Source organism: Coffea arabica, chromosome 1c (assembly GCF_036785885.1).
Source record: "Coffea arabica cultivar ET-39 chromosome 1c, Coffea Arabica ET-39 HiFi, whole genome shotgun sequence".
NCBI classification, from domain to species: domain Eukaryota; kingdom Viridiplantae; phylum Streptophyta; class Magnoliopsida; order Gentianales; family Rubiaceae; genus Coffea; species Coffea arabica.
Window position 1 is genome coordinate 48,313,368 of NC_092310.1, and position 18,889 is coordinate 48,332,256.

Genomic DNA, 18,889 nt, shown 5'->3' on the forward strand with positions numbered 1-18,889 from the left:
TTTGGACCATTAAAGTTGAAATATCTTTAGTGATGATCCTCCACGAGGAAAGTTTTTCAAAGTATAAATTTTGAGGGAATCTGTTGGACTTTGTTTGGCAAGACATTGAGGTCCTGACAATTTAATTTTGGAAGATTAATTTTCTATATACTAATAATGTATACACCATCTTCGTTGAATGCAAAACAACTCATCCAGTCATCTGAATTAAAATTTAAAATTTACACTGTCTGTCAATAATATATGTATATATATATCAGATTAACTCTTAACATAATAGCTTCCCTTTTTCGAAGTGTTTGATAATCAATCAAGGCATTTCCAATCTGAAAATCCCAAATCCACAAGAGATCAAAATACTAAAACACTTGTCAATCACACAAAAAAAAAAAGTTATAATACTGCTAGTGGAGTAGTAAAGTAAAACTGTGAAGCAAATTATTGTATGCCTGTCAAATTGATGATAGTGCTATTCATTTGCTTATTTAAGGTATATGATGATGACCAGCATAACTTTCTCCAGCTATATCTGTAAAAATCCTGCGACTTGTACTGTGGAAACCTCTCAAACTGACCAATTCTGGAGAGAGCCATAATTATCCCACAATGTAGATAATAGTCTTGTGATAGAGTCGAAGAACCTACCATCCAGGTGACTCCCAAGAAAAAAAGATCTCATTTGAAACTGAAAAATTCCCAAATATATTGGGCTTTTAGTTTTTACGAGATAAACTAAGCCCTCGTGATTCTTTTTTAAACTTTTTTGCAGAAAATGTGGAAAGAAAATGAGAAAAGGAAGGATGTAGCCACCATTGTTCCGCGTCCAATAGTTTGGATAAAGTCGATTGCCATCATGTTTAACTTTAAATGCCCAATTCTTCGGTTGCAGCTGGTGCAGGGCTGCAAACGAATCAAACTACTTGTGAGTTGGTTCGATTAAAATTCGATTCGAATTCGATTTACGAGTTGAGTTTGTGCCAACCTAGTCGAGCTATCAAAGTCAAGTCGAGTATAGAGAAACTCAGTTCAATAGCTCGCGAGTCGAATCGATTATATATTATATTTTTTATTTTATCTAGTATTTTTATTATTTATTAAGGAAAAATGAATATTTTATTCATTTTTAAAAATAATTATTTTTATATTTTAAAATTCTAGTAGGCTTGAATTCGAGTTCGACTGGATTCAAATTTGAGGTTGAACTCAAACTTGAATTTTATACTGAAAGTTCATCGAGTTTGAGATTGATAAAATTGAGACGATGCTCGATTTGATTAAGTCAAAGTTCACCTTGACCCGACTAATTTGCAACCCTATTCAAGTGATAAATATTTTGGTCCTACGTAGTACAAAAATTCGTAAATTGCAAGTTTATGCACTCAAATGAGAAAAAAGGACATATTTATTGCTAGCTAGCTTACAAACAAAGAATGTCAATATGCAGTGCTATTACATGAGTAATTAAAGTTGCTTTACCTCCATTGAGCTACAGAATTAGAGGGTTGGTTGCAGAATTATTCGGAGACTCGACAAAGCATCAGAAGGGTGATCTTCCAGCAGCCTGATCAGCTGTAAAATAACCTGCATACTGATTTATGCTGCTAACATAATCTGCCTGCTCTGGTAATTTGTAGAATTTTTCCGCATGGTTAATGTCACCGCAAGAATCTGTGGCAGAAGAGTTCTTTGATTTGACTGGCTTGAGGAAGGATTGAAGATTGTCTATTTGACTGGCATAATTGAAGCTAAAGAGCATGAAAATGAGTTGTGATGTGCCCTTCCAAAGAGAATCTTCGAAGGCAAAATTCTTAACCAACATTTTAATTTTGATCATTCTAAAACAATTTGCTAAGCAAAATAGAATTTATCGAATTTTCTAACTTCATTGGCCAAAATTGTTTAAATATAATTTTTGGAGGGAAAATCAACAAAGCTAAAAGCATACAAGTACTAATAATACATGACACCCCCTTCACTTTTCCATTCTTCTCTTTTTCCACCGCTGGCCTGAGCAGCAGAATTTTTTACTTTCCCAAAATTGAAACTTTTTGGTACCTTTTTCTTTTCTATAACAAATTTTTTCCTAAAATCACCAATTAAAGAGCCCTAATTTGATCAATTCTGGAATGTTACTCCACAAATTGTTCAAATGTAAATCAAAGTTGAGCTGAATTTCGAGTGTAGTAGTATCTTGGTTAGCAATTAGCACCACCACCACCACCGGAGGCCATGTCAATGGCGGTGGAGGCGAATATGGTGGCGGCATTGTTGGAGAAGCTCAAGGTCGATGATCCATGGGTGCAACCACAACCATGGGAATCAATCCCTTCCGAGAGCGGCCGCCGTCAAAATCCTTCGACTTCTCGTTCTCAGTCCTCCCATGGCCTCTATCCCATTTCCAATCTCTCCGTATGTCTACATCCAAATTGTAAATGTATTTGGTTTCATTTTTTATGTGATGTAGAATATTGTGTGGATTGTGGGACTGATTAGTTGAAAGTAATAGGTTTTAAGTTTTAGTTTTCATTTTGATTTCAGGCATTTCTTTTGAATTATCATTGTTTTGCGAAATCATGTAGGTTTAGGTGGTAAATTATGTGTTTTGCTTTCGTGTATTGATTGGTTTGAAATGTAGGTGATTGATTGGTAAAACTAGAGAAATTCTTGGCCTTGTTTGTTTACTTGGAAATATGGGCCTTTTAAAACTGGGATTATATGGAATTACAAACATGTAGTGTATTTTTGTTGTTTGGTATTTTTGATCTTTCTGATTATCTAAGTTTTCGATCAAATGGTTGCAGGAGTCTAGTTTAGTGAGGTTGGTACTGACTGCTCTGCAGGGGTTAGAATCGGCTCTGATTGCTGTTGACCAACTCTCTGCACTGTTTTGTTCAGTTTCAGCAGATAGAACTTTCCATAGAATCTCAAGTTTGTGGAGTTGGTCTTCGAGCACTCGTTCTTTGGGAAATTTACTAAAATCCATTGGCCAATTTGGCTGCATTGTTTTCCTCCTCCACAAATTTGTTGCATATTTTTCTCTTTTAAATGCTGATGGAGATTCAGGATTACAAACAACTCCGAAGGAGGTTAATGGAGAGAATAAAGCACAGTCGGAATTTAAAGGCAGTGTTGTCAATCAGGCATTTGCAGTTGCTGTGAAAAAGATCTTAGATGGCTATATCTCTGCCCTGAATACAGTACACACTTCAGTGAGTTTGAGGCGTAATTTGAAGAACTCTAATGGTGGCTGTCTAACAAGTGTTGGTGATACTGAAGTTACAGTATTGGAGGTTTATTTGCATACAAAAGGGCTAAGAACCCAGATAGAAGCCCTTGGAAATATTTGTCAGATATGTGATACAGCTTATAGTTTCTCGCTATCATCTTTTGAAGATTTAAGTGCTAAAGCAAACCTGGAATTTGCCAATTTTCCAAGAGGTGGTACTTTGTTGACCTTTCTGTATACACAACTAAAGGTCAGCGCTGTGTAACAATTGCATTAGTTTACCTTTCAGTGATAGTTTTAATGCTTAAAGGGTTAGTCTTAGTTGGCCTAGTCCTTTATATCTGTTCTTGCTTTTTGATTGCTCTCTTTTGGTATGAAATAGGCTTTCACACTCCATTCTAGCTTATATATCAACTGCCAGACTACTTGAGATGGTTTTTACTATTCCAATTATCATGACATAATAGATATTTTGAAGCCCATTGATATTCTGGAGATTGCTGTTGTATTGATGGTGGTGCTGTGACACTGGCATTTTGTACACTTACCATGATGCAGTAACAGAATTATCATGCATGATCTTGCTTCAATTTCATGTTTGCTGCAATGCTGCTTCATCTGATTGATATTTATATTGCAGGTTGTTGATCCAGCTCAGATTGTTCTACTCAAGTTTCTTTTTCTCCAGGCATTTGAACCATACTATCATTTTATTAGGTCATGGATTTATGGAGGCAGAATGAGTGATCCATACAAAGAGTTTGCGATGGAATATGTTGATTATTTACCGGGTTATGGACGGGGTTATGCTGGAATTTCTATAGAATTCCCATTAAGCACTGTCAGGGTAATGCTGACATTTGTTATTAAGAACCTTAAGATCCTGGGGCTTCCTTTTGTACTACCTCAAATTGATTGATGGTCTGTATCTTATTATATCAGGTCCGGGATGGAGTTACTTTACCATGTTTTCTTGAAGATTTTTTGATTCCACTTCTCAGAGCTGGTCAGCAGCTTCAAGTCGTAATGAAGCTGCTTGACTTGTGTTACAGTCTTGGCACATATAACAATGCTCAAGAGGAGATTCTTCCTTTCTTGGATGAGTTTTCAAATGAATATCCATTTTTCGCTTCCCCATTGACATTTGACAAAGAAACCATGGGAAGAATGGCACTTGCAAGAAGCAGTTACTACCAAAGGATGCTTGAAAAAGTGGACAATGTTCTAACTAGATTTGGATTTAGATCTCAAAAGGTATACATGTAGTCCTTCTTACATTTCCTTGCTTTCTGGTTATGGCACCATCTAAGTAGTTGCTTGTGTTGAACATCTTTTTACTTTTATACGGTATCATCTCATTGTTCAAGTAGGTTCTTGTGTTTCTATGTATCAGCCCTTTTTCAGGAAAATGATCTTCATGTAATTTGTTCCTTATTCAGGAATCTCCCTACACTATTCAGTTCTTTTTTTCGAAAAACCATGGAAGAAATCCAAAGCATGCAGAGGCTACGCTGGATGATAACTTGGTTCCTGCTGTAATGGAAGAGTGAGATTCAAATCTGTTAGTTTTCACCACGCTACATGTGTGCATGCACATATACATATCTGTGTGAAACTTGTTTTTTCTTCTCCTACTGTTCATCTGTTCAGTTTTTTTGCATGCACACATCCCTGCAAACAGTTCATTTTTTTTCAAACGGTGAGATGCTTTGAATGTGAGTCTGATGCATTTACAAGCAATATTTTTTCCAATTATTTATTTATTTATTATTATTAGTATTATTTTTTAATTGATATTCTACTCCTTTAAGTGATAATACTTGAGGTTTTCTGGAGCTGTAGCTTTTGCTTTGAGACATATTTCAGTTTTTAAAGGTAGATATATCTGATGCTCAGGGATGCCGGCATTTTTCAAAATGAGGCTTCTAGCACTGCAGACGAGTTGTCGTGTGCGGAGGATCTGTTGGAATCATCTGAATCATCATCTCTTAAGAGTTTTGACGAGCACAATGATTCTGAACAGATGCCTAATGATAATATGGGATTTCAACCAAGTTATTTATCTTCTGTGAGCTTCAGCTTTGGTTTATCTGCTGAGAATTCAGTATGGAAGCCTTTCAAAAGTGAGATTTCATGCTTCTCAGAGAATTTTTCCAAAGTAGGTGAAAAAACACAGGAAGCTTGTCATGGCATGGATTCCTATTATGAAGGATCCAATATGAACAGAAATTCTTCCACTCTTCAATTTGCAGAGCAGAACTTGTTACTGAGTGCTGAGTCCAAAATTATCAACGTTGAACCTGATGTATGCCTGCGAGCTGGCTGCATGGCTGACAGTCTCTCCTATTTGAATGGAGGAAACAATAGTGGTACATGGTTTGATATGACTGGTTCAGCACTGGAAGTGAGAAAGAGCATGCTTGGAGAGTGCAAGGCAAGCATGTTAAATTGTAGCAACACTACACTCCCAAGAATTGCTATCACAGAAATGACCAAAAATAGGCACCAGCATGGAGATGGAAATTGTGCTTCATCAAATTCGTTATGTGTGCAGCCATGGACCTCTAAATACAATACGAGTTTGCTGAGTATGAACCCAACTTTGATGAAAGGCTATTTCATTAATAACAGTGACATGCTTGAAGAGAGAGGGTTGAAGTATAAAGATCCTTTATCTTACTTTGATTTCACATCTGTGAGAGATCCTTGTCAAGTTTGTCAGGAAAAGTTGGCTTCCACTTCTGGACGTGAGTGTGGATTCGGAAATTCAATACCAACTGAGACTACAGCTGATGCTGCAATCATTACAAGTGATTACTATTGTAAAGACCGCATTAACAAGGACAATGAGGAAAGGATGAAAAGATCCCTGGTTTATCTCTCATCACATTCAGTGATGGATAGGGGGAAAGATGCCTTATGTGCCGACCTTACTGGTGGAAGTGATTGGGAAACTATACTTGCTTGTTTTGGCACCAACACTAATGTTACTGAAAAAGGTTACAGGACAAGTTCATTGGCTGCCTTTGATATGCCGCTGGATTATGTTATTGAAAAATGCCTCTGGGAGGAGATTTTGCTTCAGTATCCTCATGTTTATGCATCATACATTTTTTTTCTAACCAATGTCTCTCCTTATACTGCCAAAATGATTTATTGCTTTATAATTGCGTTCCCTTTTTGCTAATCTTAGGAGCTGCTGCTTCAGACATGCATAAGTCAAATGTGCTTAAATGTTAGCAATGCTAGATTAATGACCTTATGTGGCATTGAAGTTTATAGAATGTTGCTATTATATGTTTGTGCTGTCAGGAGATCATTAACTCCATAACTCAACATAATAATAAGTAGAAAAATTGATTTTATTGGCTAGGTGCTCCCACTTATTCTCACAGATGAAATATGACTCCTAAACTTTAATTTTTAACAGTCCGCGTTCCATATGGGCTACTGTATGCTATAAATTGAGATTTGATTATAATCACTTAATGGTGCATATTTCAGCTTCTTACACTAGGTGCATGAAATTGACTATGAATAGTAGTAATGTTTGCTCAAACATTCTAACATGTTGGGTTGCGATTCCAAAATTAGAAAATTATATACATATCTAGTGGTGTATACTCTATTTACCACTAGAAGTGACTGTTTCCATTTTTATTAATAGTAAATGAAAGAAATTCAACGAGTAATTTACTCTTATGGAGTAGATTAACCACATAGGGAGTCAGATTTGTAAACTGATTCTGTGCACAACTGTTATTTGTATTCATGAAATCCAAGCAACTGAACAAGTGTCAGGTACCTTGTAGTTTGCATTGATTGCATTCATAACTGGAGCTGGTAGCAAGTTACATATTAGCCTCTTGAAATGAAGAGGGAAAGTTATGCTAATGATATCAAAAATATCTCCCCAGGTCTCAAAAGTGCTTCTTCATTATTCTCTTATACAGAAAGTTTGAATCTTTTTGCATAGAATGGTTAGTACATTATATGTTCTGATATATGAAGCATATATATTTCAGCATAATGGCCCTTTTAGAGTTTCAAGATTGATGATTTAGATAGCAGTAACTTAATATGGCCCCTGTACTCGAATATCAAGCCATAGGAGGCATTTTGATGTGGTAAAGTACTTTGCGTGAAGGTTTTCAGAGATTGCCCCTTTTTCCTTCCACGTTTTATCTACAATATTTGTTTAGTTGTTCCTCATTCACAACTGGTTTCTCCTTTTTCCTGTTAAGTATCCACTATAGAGTTGCTATATACAGGTTCTCAAGTTTTTGTGATTTGCTGAAACATACTTGCCAAACACTAAAAAGGAAGAAAAAAAGAGGGAAGAGGGAGCTTGGATGTTTTGTGGGAATATCTTCTTTTAATGTGCTAGAATTTGAATGAACGCAATTCATGGATTATAGAGCACAACATAGACCATAAGGCTGCAAATTTTTTGCAATACATAAAGAATCATAGTCCACATGCAATGGATGTGCATTACAGAATGATTTGTTTGTCACTTGTTTAAAACTTTGACAAGACCCTCTCACTTCTACCACAAAAGGATGAATACAAAGAAATGACCCATATAAAGAAGAAAAAGGTAAAGGACATCAACTTAGGAATGGGACTACTCCAATGTGCAGATTTGAGTGTTGTTTAAATTAATTGAACATGTCTGGATAGAATTTTCACAGAATTGATTCTGATCCGTCTTCAGTTCTTTGGAGGATTAAACAATCTTGGGGTAGGAAACTAAAGAAAGGAAGTAGATGTATCACTAAGGTCAACCTATTTTTCTATATCATTTATCACATCTTTCTTGTTACCCTGTCAATTTTAAATTCTGCCATCATTTTCAATTCCTGCAAGCATGGTGTTTCCGAGTCAGCTTGTTGTAGCTGGTCTCTTCCTTTACATTACTAGGTATAAGTATGTAAGCAGGCTAACACTCAAGTTGCTTGAAGAAGGATTTGATTTGCAAGAGCATCTGTTAGCACTGCGGCGATATCACTTTATGGAACTAGCAGACTGGGCAGATTTGTTTATCATGTCTCTGTGGCATCATGTATATCCTTTTTATTGTACATTTAACATTCTGCTTATATCCTTTTTATTGTACATTTAACATTCTGCTTTATTATTTTCCCTTTCTAATTCCTTCTCTTTTACAAATCAGAAGTGGCATGTCATTGAAGTTGATAAAAGAATTCTAGAAATCCAGGGGATACTCGAGTTGTCAGTTCAGAGGTCTTCATGTGAAGGAGACTTTAACAAGGACCGTTTATATGTTTATATCAAAGGAGATTGTGTGATGCCACTTTCAGCTTCTGCCAAAGGTAAATGCCCTACATCCTGTATCAGTCATACTAGCATAGTTTCAGTTTTTTGCTTTTGCAAATCTTTAAAAGTTTCTCCATGTTTCCTTGGTCATGGCTAACTTATATAGTGTTTTAATTATTTCTGTTTTGTGCAGGAATACGGTCATTTGATTTTTTAGGTTTGGGGTACAGAGTGGATTGGCCTGTTAGTATCATTTTGACGCCAGATGCATTGAAGATTTATTCCAACATTTTCAATTTTCTGATACAAGTCAAGCTTGCTGTTTTCTCTTTAAGTGATGCATGGTGCTCATTAAAGGTATGGGTTTCATAAATGACCTTGTTCTGCATGCCTCGAAGTATACACTTAATGCTTCTTTTACTGTATCAATTGAAAACTTTGTTGTGTTACACCAAGTACCATTGCTTCACTTATTGAATACATTTGAATAGGCATAATTTCTGCTACTTTCTGTAAATTGAAGTTAGCCAAAGAGTGCACCTATCTATTTCAATTGGTTCATAATGTATATATCTGCTTGACTCATTCTCGGCCAAGCTAAAGATCTTTAGATAGATTTCTTCTCTAAGCATAACAAGCCTAGCAAACTGCTTTTGCTCGATCATGAAAATAAATTCTTCTTTTCTCGTCTGATTTTTATTTCAAAACATTGTTTCTGGTGAATCTCAAATAGTTAGATAGGAATTGTTTACTACTCTTTGAAGAACAAGTAAGAATGTGGAAATGTACTGTGTATCCTCTAAGAAATTTCTGTGCGACCCTATCATAATCATTATAATGTCTCTATATATATAAAGCATCAGCCTGATGTTAAAAAATGTTGTCACTTTATGTTTTGCCTGTGTTTTACCCTCCATTGAATGAATCGCTAAGAAACTACCATGACCCATGGCTGCTCACAATTATATTTACTAAAAAAAGAAAAAAAGAAAAACATCCATACTCATATTTTCAAAATTATTACTACCAATAACTTCCATACATTTTTAAAATATTCATCAAATTTTCTTTAAATATGCATGCACATGTGGTGCGCCTTTAATACTAGTAGAAAATAAATACTCTACGTGTTGCATTATCAGTTATATAATGATTGCAAGTACGCTGGATGTCAATATAATTTGGTCAGACTTGATGGTCCACAATTAGTTGTCAACAATTCTGTCAGAATTTGGTCAGGCATGCAAATAGGGATGTGACTGCTAGTTTGGCATTATGGCCTGCAAAGTGATCAGTTCAGCAATTTAGGCCCAACGTTGCCAAAGTTGTGGAATATTTTAGCATTCAGGACAAAATTAGGAATGTGACATGCTATCCTTGATGGAATGCTGAACAGTAGAGTTCGGCTTCTCTCGAGCACTTAGGGAACAGAGTTTGATCACCCAGAATATGGAAATGTTTCTTTGCTACCATTTCGAATGAATATGAATAACCTTGTGCATTAGTAAAGCTCTGTACATATGAAGTAGATAAATTAATTTTCTGATTGCTGGGATTTGTGTGCTATCATTTACTGATAGAATAAATGAAAACCACAGACTCTCTATGTGTAATTTAGTTTCAACTTTAGAATGCCAAGAGTAGCACTTGAAGTAGCAATGGTAAAAAATTTTCTGATTGTGCTACTCCAATTTGCTAACACACTTATGGATTTCTGGTAACATGCTTGAGGTACACACTTGAAGCAATGGATGGAAAATTGAGCAGGGGCACCTTTCTTGTCTTTGGTTAAGCCACAAATGGATTTTTTTAGGTTTTCTTAAATGTGAACCAGTTTCTCCACTGCCAAGTGGTTACTTCTTGCCCTACTTTAACAGTTGGTTCCAGATTTGGATCACAAGACAGCTCTGCCAAAGGGAATATGCAAAATACTACTTATCTCCAATTCGGAAACCCAAAAAAAAAATGGTTTTGGAAAACCTTTTGGCATTTGTGTCAAAGTTAGCAGGAGGCGGAACACATGTAATGTTACGGAATTTTGGGTGACTCTAAGAGACTGCCAACAAAATGTCTGAAGCAACTGACAATCTGCATTACTGACTGTTTGGATGCATTGATGTGATCCTGGTTTGATAGATTTCATTGGATACTTGCGATTTTTGCAGCAGTTTTTGAACATTGAAAACTGTAAATGACATTAATAAAAGTATTTTTATGTCCATTAACAGATGTCACTGCAATCTAATGCTAGAGGTATTGATCATATGATCCTTAATGTTGTTATGAAATTGATTTGCAGGACATAGTAAAGTTGACTAGGCGGAGTAAACCTTCTGATCGGCTTAAGCCTACTCTTCAACATATTTCTGCTTTGACTGAAACAAGGTAAATTCAACAGCTTTTAATTTGAATTTTGTATCTGCTTTAACATCTTTCAAAATAAGAAAATTTGTGGTATTGGAAAAACAAATTATCTGTATTATCAAAAGAGATACTCAAAAGAAGAAATAAGTGGGGGCAACTTCTATCCTAATCAATCTGTGGAAAGGATTCTGAGATTGAGCTTCATGCTTTTCCCTATCCTTGTTTACACTGATTGGATTGCTGTATGGTTGGCTTTCTAAATTTGTAGTTTTGAAAATTAAGCTGACAATAATGACTTCAATTGGTGGCTTTTAGTTTTCTAGAGTCTTGTGATTATGACGCTTCACTATTTGGATTTGGGACTGATGTTTTGGTGTAACCTGTAATTGACAGATTTCTCCAGCATAAAGTTTGCTTGCAAGATTCAATTTTGCTTTGTATCAAGCTGTAATTTTGTTTTCAAACGAGTATCATTCAATGAGGAAGACTGTTCTAAAGCAAGATTAGGCTTTTCTAGGCTAGAATTGTGAAGAGAATTTGATGTGATGCTATGTGTCTCTTTCTTTGGCATGGATGCTTCTTTAAGAAGTTCTGTTGTACTACAAAACAGATTCAGATGAAAGGGTTTTGCCTTACCCAATTGACTGGCCTCTTATTTACACTCCTTTTCTTTTTGGTACCTTGAGTGTTTCTGTGGTTAAATAAGATGATGGAAGGCTTCTGCTTCTCCTGTGGTCAAATTGGGGAGGTATCTTGATCATTCTTCTTCTCAGAGACCGGAAAATATGAGGCCTGTTTGTTGGGGCTATTCTGTTTAATTAGACTCTGGAGTGCATAGTTACAAAGTTAGATAGTCATTGATACATTTTGCATTGATTCAGAAGAGTTAACATCTCTATTTTCTGCAGCCTGTCCAATTTATTGTTGATTGAGTTCAACGTGTGGAACAAAGAGAGCATTAATAAACAAATTAATCTGGTGACTTATCACATATAATTGTTTATTTTAACCAAAGATTGAAAAAGGAGAAACAAAATTCTCAATCATGTTCTAGTGTCTACAAGAAATATGTTCATAATGAAATTTGAACTTATAAATGTGGTCATTTACTGTTATTTGCCATGCCTACTTATGTATATATTCTATTTCATTTCAGATATCAAGTTTTTCATTTCATAACCACGCTGCAGCAATATGTTCAATCAAAATTATCCCATGTATCTTGGCGCAAGTTTTCAGACTCTCTTAAGCACAAGGTTTGTCTTAAGTTATTGTCCCTAAGTCTGAAATACACACATGTGCGTGTGCGCATGGATGTATGTATCTATTATGTTTTCAGTCATTAGATCTCTCTCTCACTGTCCATCTCTGTGTGTAACTGCAGTTACCTATGCATGCATACATTTTTAGTTTTCTGAGTGTATCAGAATCTAGTTATATACGTTTATAAAGTCATATGCTGTATTCATATACTTAAATGATTTACATGAAGTCTCTTCTATCTTTTCTGGAATGGCGTATAATAACAACTGAATTCTTCTGCATAATATGGACTTCTAGAAGGAATGGTACTCCAATATTTAGCTCCGCTTTCTTCTTTTTCTTGATGATTTTAATTTATTCCATCTTTGTTCTAACAGACATTTTTCATATATCTTATGAAATGTTATTAATTAATAGTAGATTATTCTTACAATGAATTGGCTCAGTTGGCTCAACAATGTGTCATGGGCAGGGCTTTTTTTCCGTCTTGGTACTTTAGAACAGTTTCAATTAAATGCTGGAATTTCTGCTAAGAATTTTGGAGACACCAGTTGTTGGAAATGGCAATCAATGCCAACCTCTGTGTAAACTGAATGTGCTGGTTGAGTTCTTTATTGTGTGAGTGGATACCAACATAAGGTGACGACAGCTATGAATTGGGTAAAAAGTTCAGTCTGGGCATGTATACAGTGCTATTTTACATGACATTAATGTGGCATGAGGTTGCTCAGAGTGTTTAAGTCTTGAAGGGGGATTGGTTTTGTGCTTTGACCAAGGGTCTTTGGTCATGCATTTTTGTGGGTTTGACCAGCTTAGTCACCAGGAGCATAGGTGCAAATTATGATGAGCAACAATCAGTGACATGTGCAAGGTCTCAGTGGCTCAAGACTGGAGGAAATGGATTAGGCAGCTCATTCCATAGTGCCATTGCGGTTCATTCCATAGTGCCATTGCGGTTGTAAATATTATCTCAGATGTAATCCTCATAATTATTGGCAGGAAAATGAAATATAAGGCTGGTGGCTGTGTCCATGCTTCTTGCTGTATGTTGCCTTTTAAATCCTGTCTTGTTTGGTTTCTTGCTTTTGCTAAGTGCTGAAAAGCTAGGCTTTGCATGTGTTTTAACCGTGTAGTTCATGATGAATCAGGTAGTCACTAGAGAATGTTGTTTGGGACATGTTGTAACAACTCTCATGTGTTTGACATCTTATGATAAACATTGACAAAGAAATATCATTAGCGTAATAAGCCTCTCAAGAAAAAGGTCACTGAATGGAAGTTAGTCAATCTATTTTACCCCTTGTGTTTTCTTGGTTAATTTCAGATTTTTCTTTTTCTTTCTTTTCTTTTCTTTTGAGGTAAAATGGACTTTAAACTTTTAGAAAACAGTATGGAGCAATTGATTTCCACCGTATGTCTCTTTTCCTTTCCAACTCATAGAAAAGGTATATTTTATCTGACTGGTACCTGATACAAGTAGAAGCTTGTCATTTATCTGGTAGGATGTCCCTTCTTGTACATGAGCAACTTGATGGGGGCACAGCATGATGATATTCTGATAGTGGAAAACCTCTATTTTCTTTTTTGCACAAATTGTGCTGTCTGATTCTTATAGCAGCATGCTTTGACGTCAGTCTTCTTGTTGAATCATGGATGGCTTGTATTTGGTCCATCTGTTGTCTATCTTATAGGATGCTTTGTTCAAACAGGTCAAAGATATTATGGACCTTGAGGCAGTGCATATGGAATATCTCACTGAATCACTGCATATGTAAGTTCACACAATCACACACCCCAAACACACATGCACCATTTATTGAATGTGCATGAAAGTATGTTTCTGTCTTGTCTTGTATTGCTAAAGCAGTAAAGCTTTGTTTACGGATGACATATAAAGCTTCTGGCAATAGTTCTTGCTTGTTCTTAGATGCTTAAACTCAAGTTAATTTTCTAGTTCTATTACGTGCAGTTGTTTTGAGATAATGTCCTATGCCTCCTAACTTATGTTCTTAACTTTATTTAATCTTAGAAAAGATTACTTTTGACAAGCTGCCCTAGAGGTGCTATTGCAAAAGAATTTTTTGCTTGCTAAAATTTAAACAGAAAAATGCCCTTTAGTGGTTCAAATAATGTTTACAGAATCAGTTTTATCTGAGGAACTTTGAAAAACAGAGATATACAGGACACCACCCTTCTTTTTGTGCATAAGATGTTAGATTATAGTACTTGGTTGGTTAATCAAGTGAGCTTGCTTTGACTGGTAGTTTTCATGCAATGAGTTTCCTGCTTTGAAGTTGTTGCCTACTAGACGTGCAAAAGTGTATGTAGCACATCCTTCCAATAAACAAGAATTAATACAAATAATGCTGTGTGCTCCCTCGGCAGACTCCATACTTCACCTCCTCGTACCCTCTCTGCTGTGTGCTCTCCCTCTCCCACTGCCCTTCTTTCTCCTCCATTTCCCTGAAGCCTTTTCCAAGTTCCCACTCAACTTTTGCACCCCTTGCCCATCCCTCTTTTGCTAGTGTCCCTCTTCATTATCTTTTGCTCTCTTGCTGGCTAGTGTGGTGGCACTGATAATGGTGATTTATTATGGAGGTGATGTTGATTTGTGAGGATCACTGGTGAGTGTGGTGGCAGTGACTGGGCAAACAAAAAATAAAAACAAAAACAAGGGAGGAAAGAGTAATCCTGCTGCATAAGGTGCATTGACATCTCCTATTATGTTAGGCGTATTTTCTAGCAACATCTGACTAATAATATGCTTAGTTGATGGCAAATAAGAATTAAAAGTGGGATTTGCAACCTGCCCACGTAAAATGGTTTGCGAATTTCAAGTTATAACCACGTAACATGCACCTTGTTCACTAGAAGTTTCTGGTTAGGAGTTTTTGGACCTTTTGTAGCCCAATCTGCATGCAGTTGGGAGGAGCAGTGGTGTATAAACAGTATATCTATTTTCTTGATGGACAAATTTTGAAATAAAAGTAAATAATGCAATTTGTTACTTATCACTAGTTGCCATTTGTTTTTCTTTTCTATTTTTAAGTGACTCTCGGCTCTGGTGACACTAGCAATTTTGTTGTCAGTCTTTTGTGTTTCCGAAATAACTAATGTCAGCATGCATGAATGACTTTTTAGTGCTGAAAATTCATCAGCTTAGATTTTTTGCAACTTGTGTGGAAAAAGTTGGCGGTAATTAATCTAAAGTTTTGCATAAAACGGCCTTCTGGATTCATTGCAATGATTTTGCAGATGTTTCTTATCTGATGAATTACGGTCAATTGCTAAAATCATCCAAAGCATTCTACAATGTGCTGTTGACTTTCAATCTTGTCTGAGTCGGTGCACTTTGGAGGTTGGGCCCAGCGGAAAGGACCCAGAGCTTCCTCAAATTGACATTGTACAGGTGAATTTTCTTATTTTCATCCTTGTTCTGCCAAAGATAGTGATAATAATCTATGTTCTTTCATTTAATGACTAGAGCCTAGAGTATCAATGGAACTTGAACATTTTAGGACTTTAGATTATTAAATGGAACTGTCATATCGTCTGGATATGAAACCAGTTCGAGATTGTCACTTGTTTTTGGTGGTGAACTATAGATGTGAAACCAATTCGAGATTGTTACTTGTTTTTGGTGGTGAACTATAGATGAGAATCTGGTTATGTACTTGCAGGTGCTGAATATTAAGAAAACATTTGCAAAGAACATCAACGATTTGTTTTTGTGTTACCGCAAGTCACCAAAACATGGAGAATTTGGCCTTTCACGCTTCTGGGACTATCTCAACTATAATGATTACTACACGGAGGGTAGGGGTAGACAACTAGAGCATGGTGCTCTTTACATTTAACACACTGGGATGCAGTTCTGAGCGACTAGTACCACAAAATGCCCGCTTTGACACTTGCTCAGCTGTTGGCTAAGATAAGGAGAATAGGACAACCACTTTGCATTAGGAGCTTGCTTGGTAGTTGGTTGAAGAGTTTGCTAACAGGCTTGGTGAGATCAGTTTGCGAAGTTCCACTCGTTTAGTTATTAAGAGATTCGATCCATCGGAGGTGGGTAGTAAATGTCTACAGAGATGGACGAGTACATATTACTAGGAAGATGTTATACTGTATTCTTTACAAAATAGAGATGAACTTAGATGCAAACTTGGTGCTTCAGAAATCATTTTTTTTGCTTTAGTTTAAAACTGGATATAGTTGGGTTTGACATATTGCAACTTTGTTGTATTAGTGTGGACGAGCAGGTCTTCCATGAGACTTACTGACTTAACAATGTCTGTTTTTCCTGCTCACAATACTTGGAAAGCAGTAGTTGTAAGCTGCATGTGAAAGTGTTTGTATGGAATGTATCGCCTGCTAACTTACCACTTCTTTGCTTCCGTTCTAGATTTTCTTCCCATTTCTTGTTTAGCCAGACTTGTACATCAAGAACTAGCATGGCATGCTTTGCTCCCTTGCAATTATGCTAATCCCTGCATCCTGTTTAGGTATAGGGCTGTGGACATATTTAAAGAATTTGACTGTAGACTTCACTGGGGTTTTAGGTTAGCAGGGTTAAAACTTAAAAGTAACTTTCAGATGAAATACACATCAGGATTGGGGATGAGAGTCACTGTTACCAGATGCTTAATCTCAGATACAAATAGATTTTAAACATTTAGATTATAACATTTCTGCAATATAATATATGTTCAGTGAAATTACAGTAATATGTTGCATTCATAATAAACGTGAAGTAGAGTTTCTCTACTTTGGCCATTTTCAATTGTAATCCACCCTATAGTTCTAAATTGGATTCAATACCAATCTGTAGTAACTGTTTTTGCTTTTCTTCTTTGAATATAGCACGTTTTCCTAATTATTCCTTGAACAAATGGCTAGAAAACATTCTGACATGCATTATGCTGGAAGAAATTCGCATCTCTGGTGGAGGTGCTTTAATGTAATTGTTTGGAGTTGGATCCCTCACATGAAAAAGAAGCAAGAAAACAACAAAGATTGTCTTCTTCTGCCGATGGATTTGTTTGGATAGTTTATTATTTGCATAATTGTATTTACTTATATCATAAAAGCTTTTTTCGCTTCTTAAAAAAATAAACACGTTTTTCAATCATTTTTTTATCTCACTTATATCACATAAAAAAATGTTATAATATTTTCTCGAAAAAATTATCACAAATAATTTTCTATTCAAATATATTTCTTGCTTTTTCCTTGACGGACATCTCACGTGCATAATATAATATTTGCAAAGTTTTCTTGGTGAAAAATGTCATTATACGTTTTTTCATAATATTATTTTCTTGTCTCGATTAGATCAATAACTTTTTGAGTGATCTCAATGCTTTACTTTTCTTAGTCTTGATATATTTTTTTCGAAATGTTAAGATAATTTCATTAATAGGAAAAACTTTAAAGCACGAGTAAATGTTCGAAGAACTGTACAAAATGTGTTCAACAACATTAAGAAATAACTCCTTCCTCATCCAAAAGAATGCCTAAAACATAGGAGCCAATTTTTCCATTAATATCATTACTATCTTCATTAACCAAGTAAAAAGGGGCACAGGCGGAACAACGTTGTTAAGCTTAGGATGTCCTCAATTAGAGTTGCCATTCTGCTATCAAGAGGTCTTCGGTATTTAAGCTGTCTCAGAAGTTCTTTGTTGCGAACTTGAAGGATCTTGATTCTACACCACTGTTTTTCCGCTGCATTGCACCAAACTAGTTTGATTGCCACCGCTTCATCAATATTTTTATTTCCTGAGCTACTCTCCTTTATTGCTCAAAAGGCATACTTGTGTGGGCAGCCATCCGTAGGTGAGGGTTTAAATTTCACCTGTAACGAAAAAAATCTAAGAATTGTGTCATAACACTTTCTTGATTTAGTTGAATCTGTATATTCACTAATCCCTATCACAGCTTTCTCCGACTATTTCTCTCATTAAATTAGGATAAAATAAATTATACAAACGCATCGTTGTTAAAAAAAAAAAAAAAAACGCGTGAGCAGCATCGTGACTGTAACTCCAACTCAGGGTAGTGCTCGCCTTTGTTGACTTCTTGTTGCCACTATGAGTCTTTTATATGATGTGACCAAAATGGACTCAGATGATGTAGACTCTTCCACTGTACACTCATCAATGATTTTGCTTCTTCATCTCATTGATTTGAACCTTATCACCTTTTCCTTCAAAAAAAAAAACAAAATTGTCACCTTTAAGCAACACTGGATCTTGGTAATATTTCGGTATTCAATATCCAAGAAAAGTTTGTGCAAGTGAAAGTAGAAAAGATGGGACAAATAGCAAGCCAACAACACTTGCTTGGATTTAAGTTATTTTAGGGGAAAAAAAAAACTTACTTGGACTTAGGGTGTCTTTTACGTTTTCATGTAGGATAAACACTCCACTCAAACATTTCAAGAGAAAGATTTTTTTTAAAACAAAAAAAGTTGAGGAGATTTTGCTGCAAATTGTTGTTGTTACTTTGAAAAAATCATTCAAAATGTGCCTTATATGTTGTCAAATGAATTTTTTTATCATTCACTTTTAAAATATTAACTTTACATCGCTTATAAGTTCAAGTTAGCAAAATTTAGTCTCAATCTAAGTTTTTGACTAATTGTTTAGCTTGAAATCACTTCGTCACCTATATGTAGTCATTTTTCATGGACAAAAAAGTTAGATTCCACTTTTTTAGTGATAAAAATAATATAAATTGGGTCAAATCCCACTTTTT

At 35.7% G+C, this 18,889-nt stretch overlaps 1 protein-coding gene across 3 annotated transcripts; it reads left to right on the top strand.

Annotated features, from left to right (window-relative positions):
* Nucleotides 1-2,096: 2,096 nt before the first annotated feature.
* LOC113704279 (uncharacterized) lies at nucleotides 2,097-16,515 on the top strand. Of its 3 annotated transcripts, none has more exons than XM_027226076.2 (14): nucleotides 2,097-2,409; nucleotides 2,802-3,476; nucleotides 3,867-4,073; nucleotides 4,169-4,480; nucleotides 4,666-4,772; nucleotides 5,123-6,310; nucleotides 8,150-8,291; nucleotides 8,403-8,562; nucleotides 8,700-8,863; nucleotides 10,806-10,891; nucleotides 12,027-12,126; nucleotides 13,843-13,904; nucleotides 15,389-15,542; nucleotides 15,814-16,515. In XM_027226076.2, exons 1-14 carry the CDS (start codon nucleotides 2,230-2,232, stop codon nucleotides 15,988-15,990), a joined length of 3,714 nt encoding a protein of 1,237 aa, XP_027081877.2. In that variant the 5' UTR covers nucleotides 2,097-2,229; the 3' UTR covers nucleotides 15,991-16,515. The 3 variants fall into 3 exon arrangements, with proteins under 3 accessions (XP_027081877.2, XP_027081882.2, XP_071930597.1); XM_027226081.2 differs by having other exon boundaries at nucleotides 8,406-8,562; XM_072074496.1 differs by lacking the exons at nucleotides 13,843-13,904; nucleotides 15,389-15,542; nucleotides 15,814-16,515 and adding an exon at nucleotides 12,606-12,777.
* The last annotated feature ends 2,374 nt before the right edge of the window (nucleotides 16,516-18,889 follow it).

Coding starts and splice junctions, on each gene's coding strand:
- LOC113704279 (XM_027226076.2), top strand. CDS start 2,230: ATGTCAATGGCGGTGGAGGCGAATATGGTGGCGGCATTGTTGGAGAAG. Junction 4,074..4,168: donor TCCCATTAAGCACTGTCAGG/GTAATGCTGACA, acceptor TTATTATATCAG/GTCCGGGATGGAGTTACTTT. Junction 13,905..15,388: donor CTCACTGAATCACTGCATAT/GTAAGTTCACAC, acceptor ATGATTTTGCAG/ATGTTTCTTATCTGATGAAT.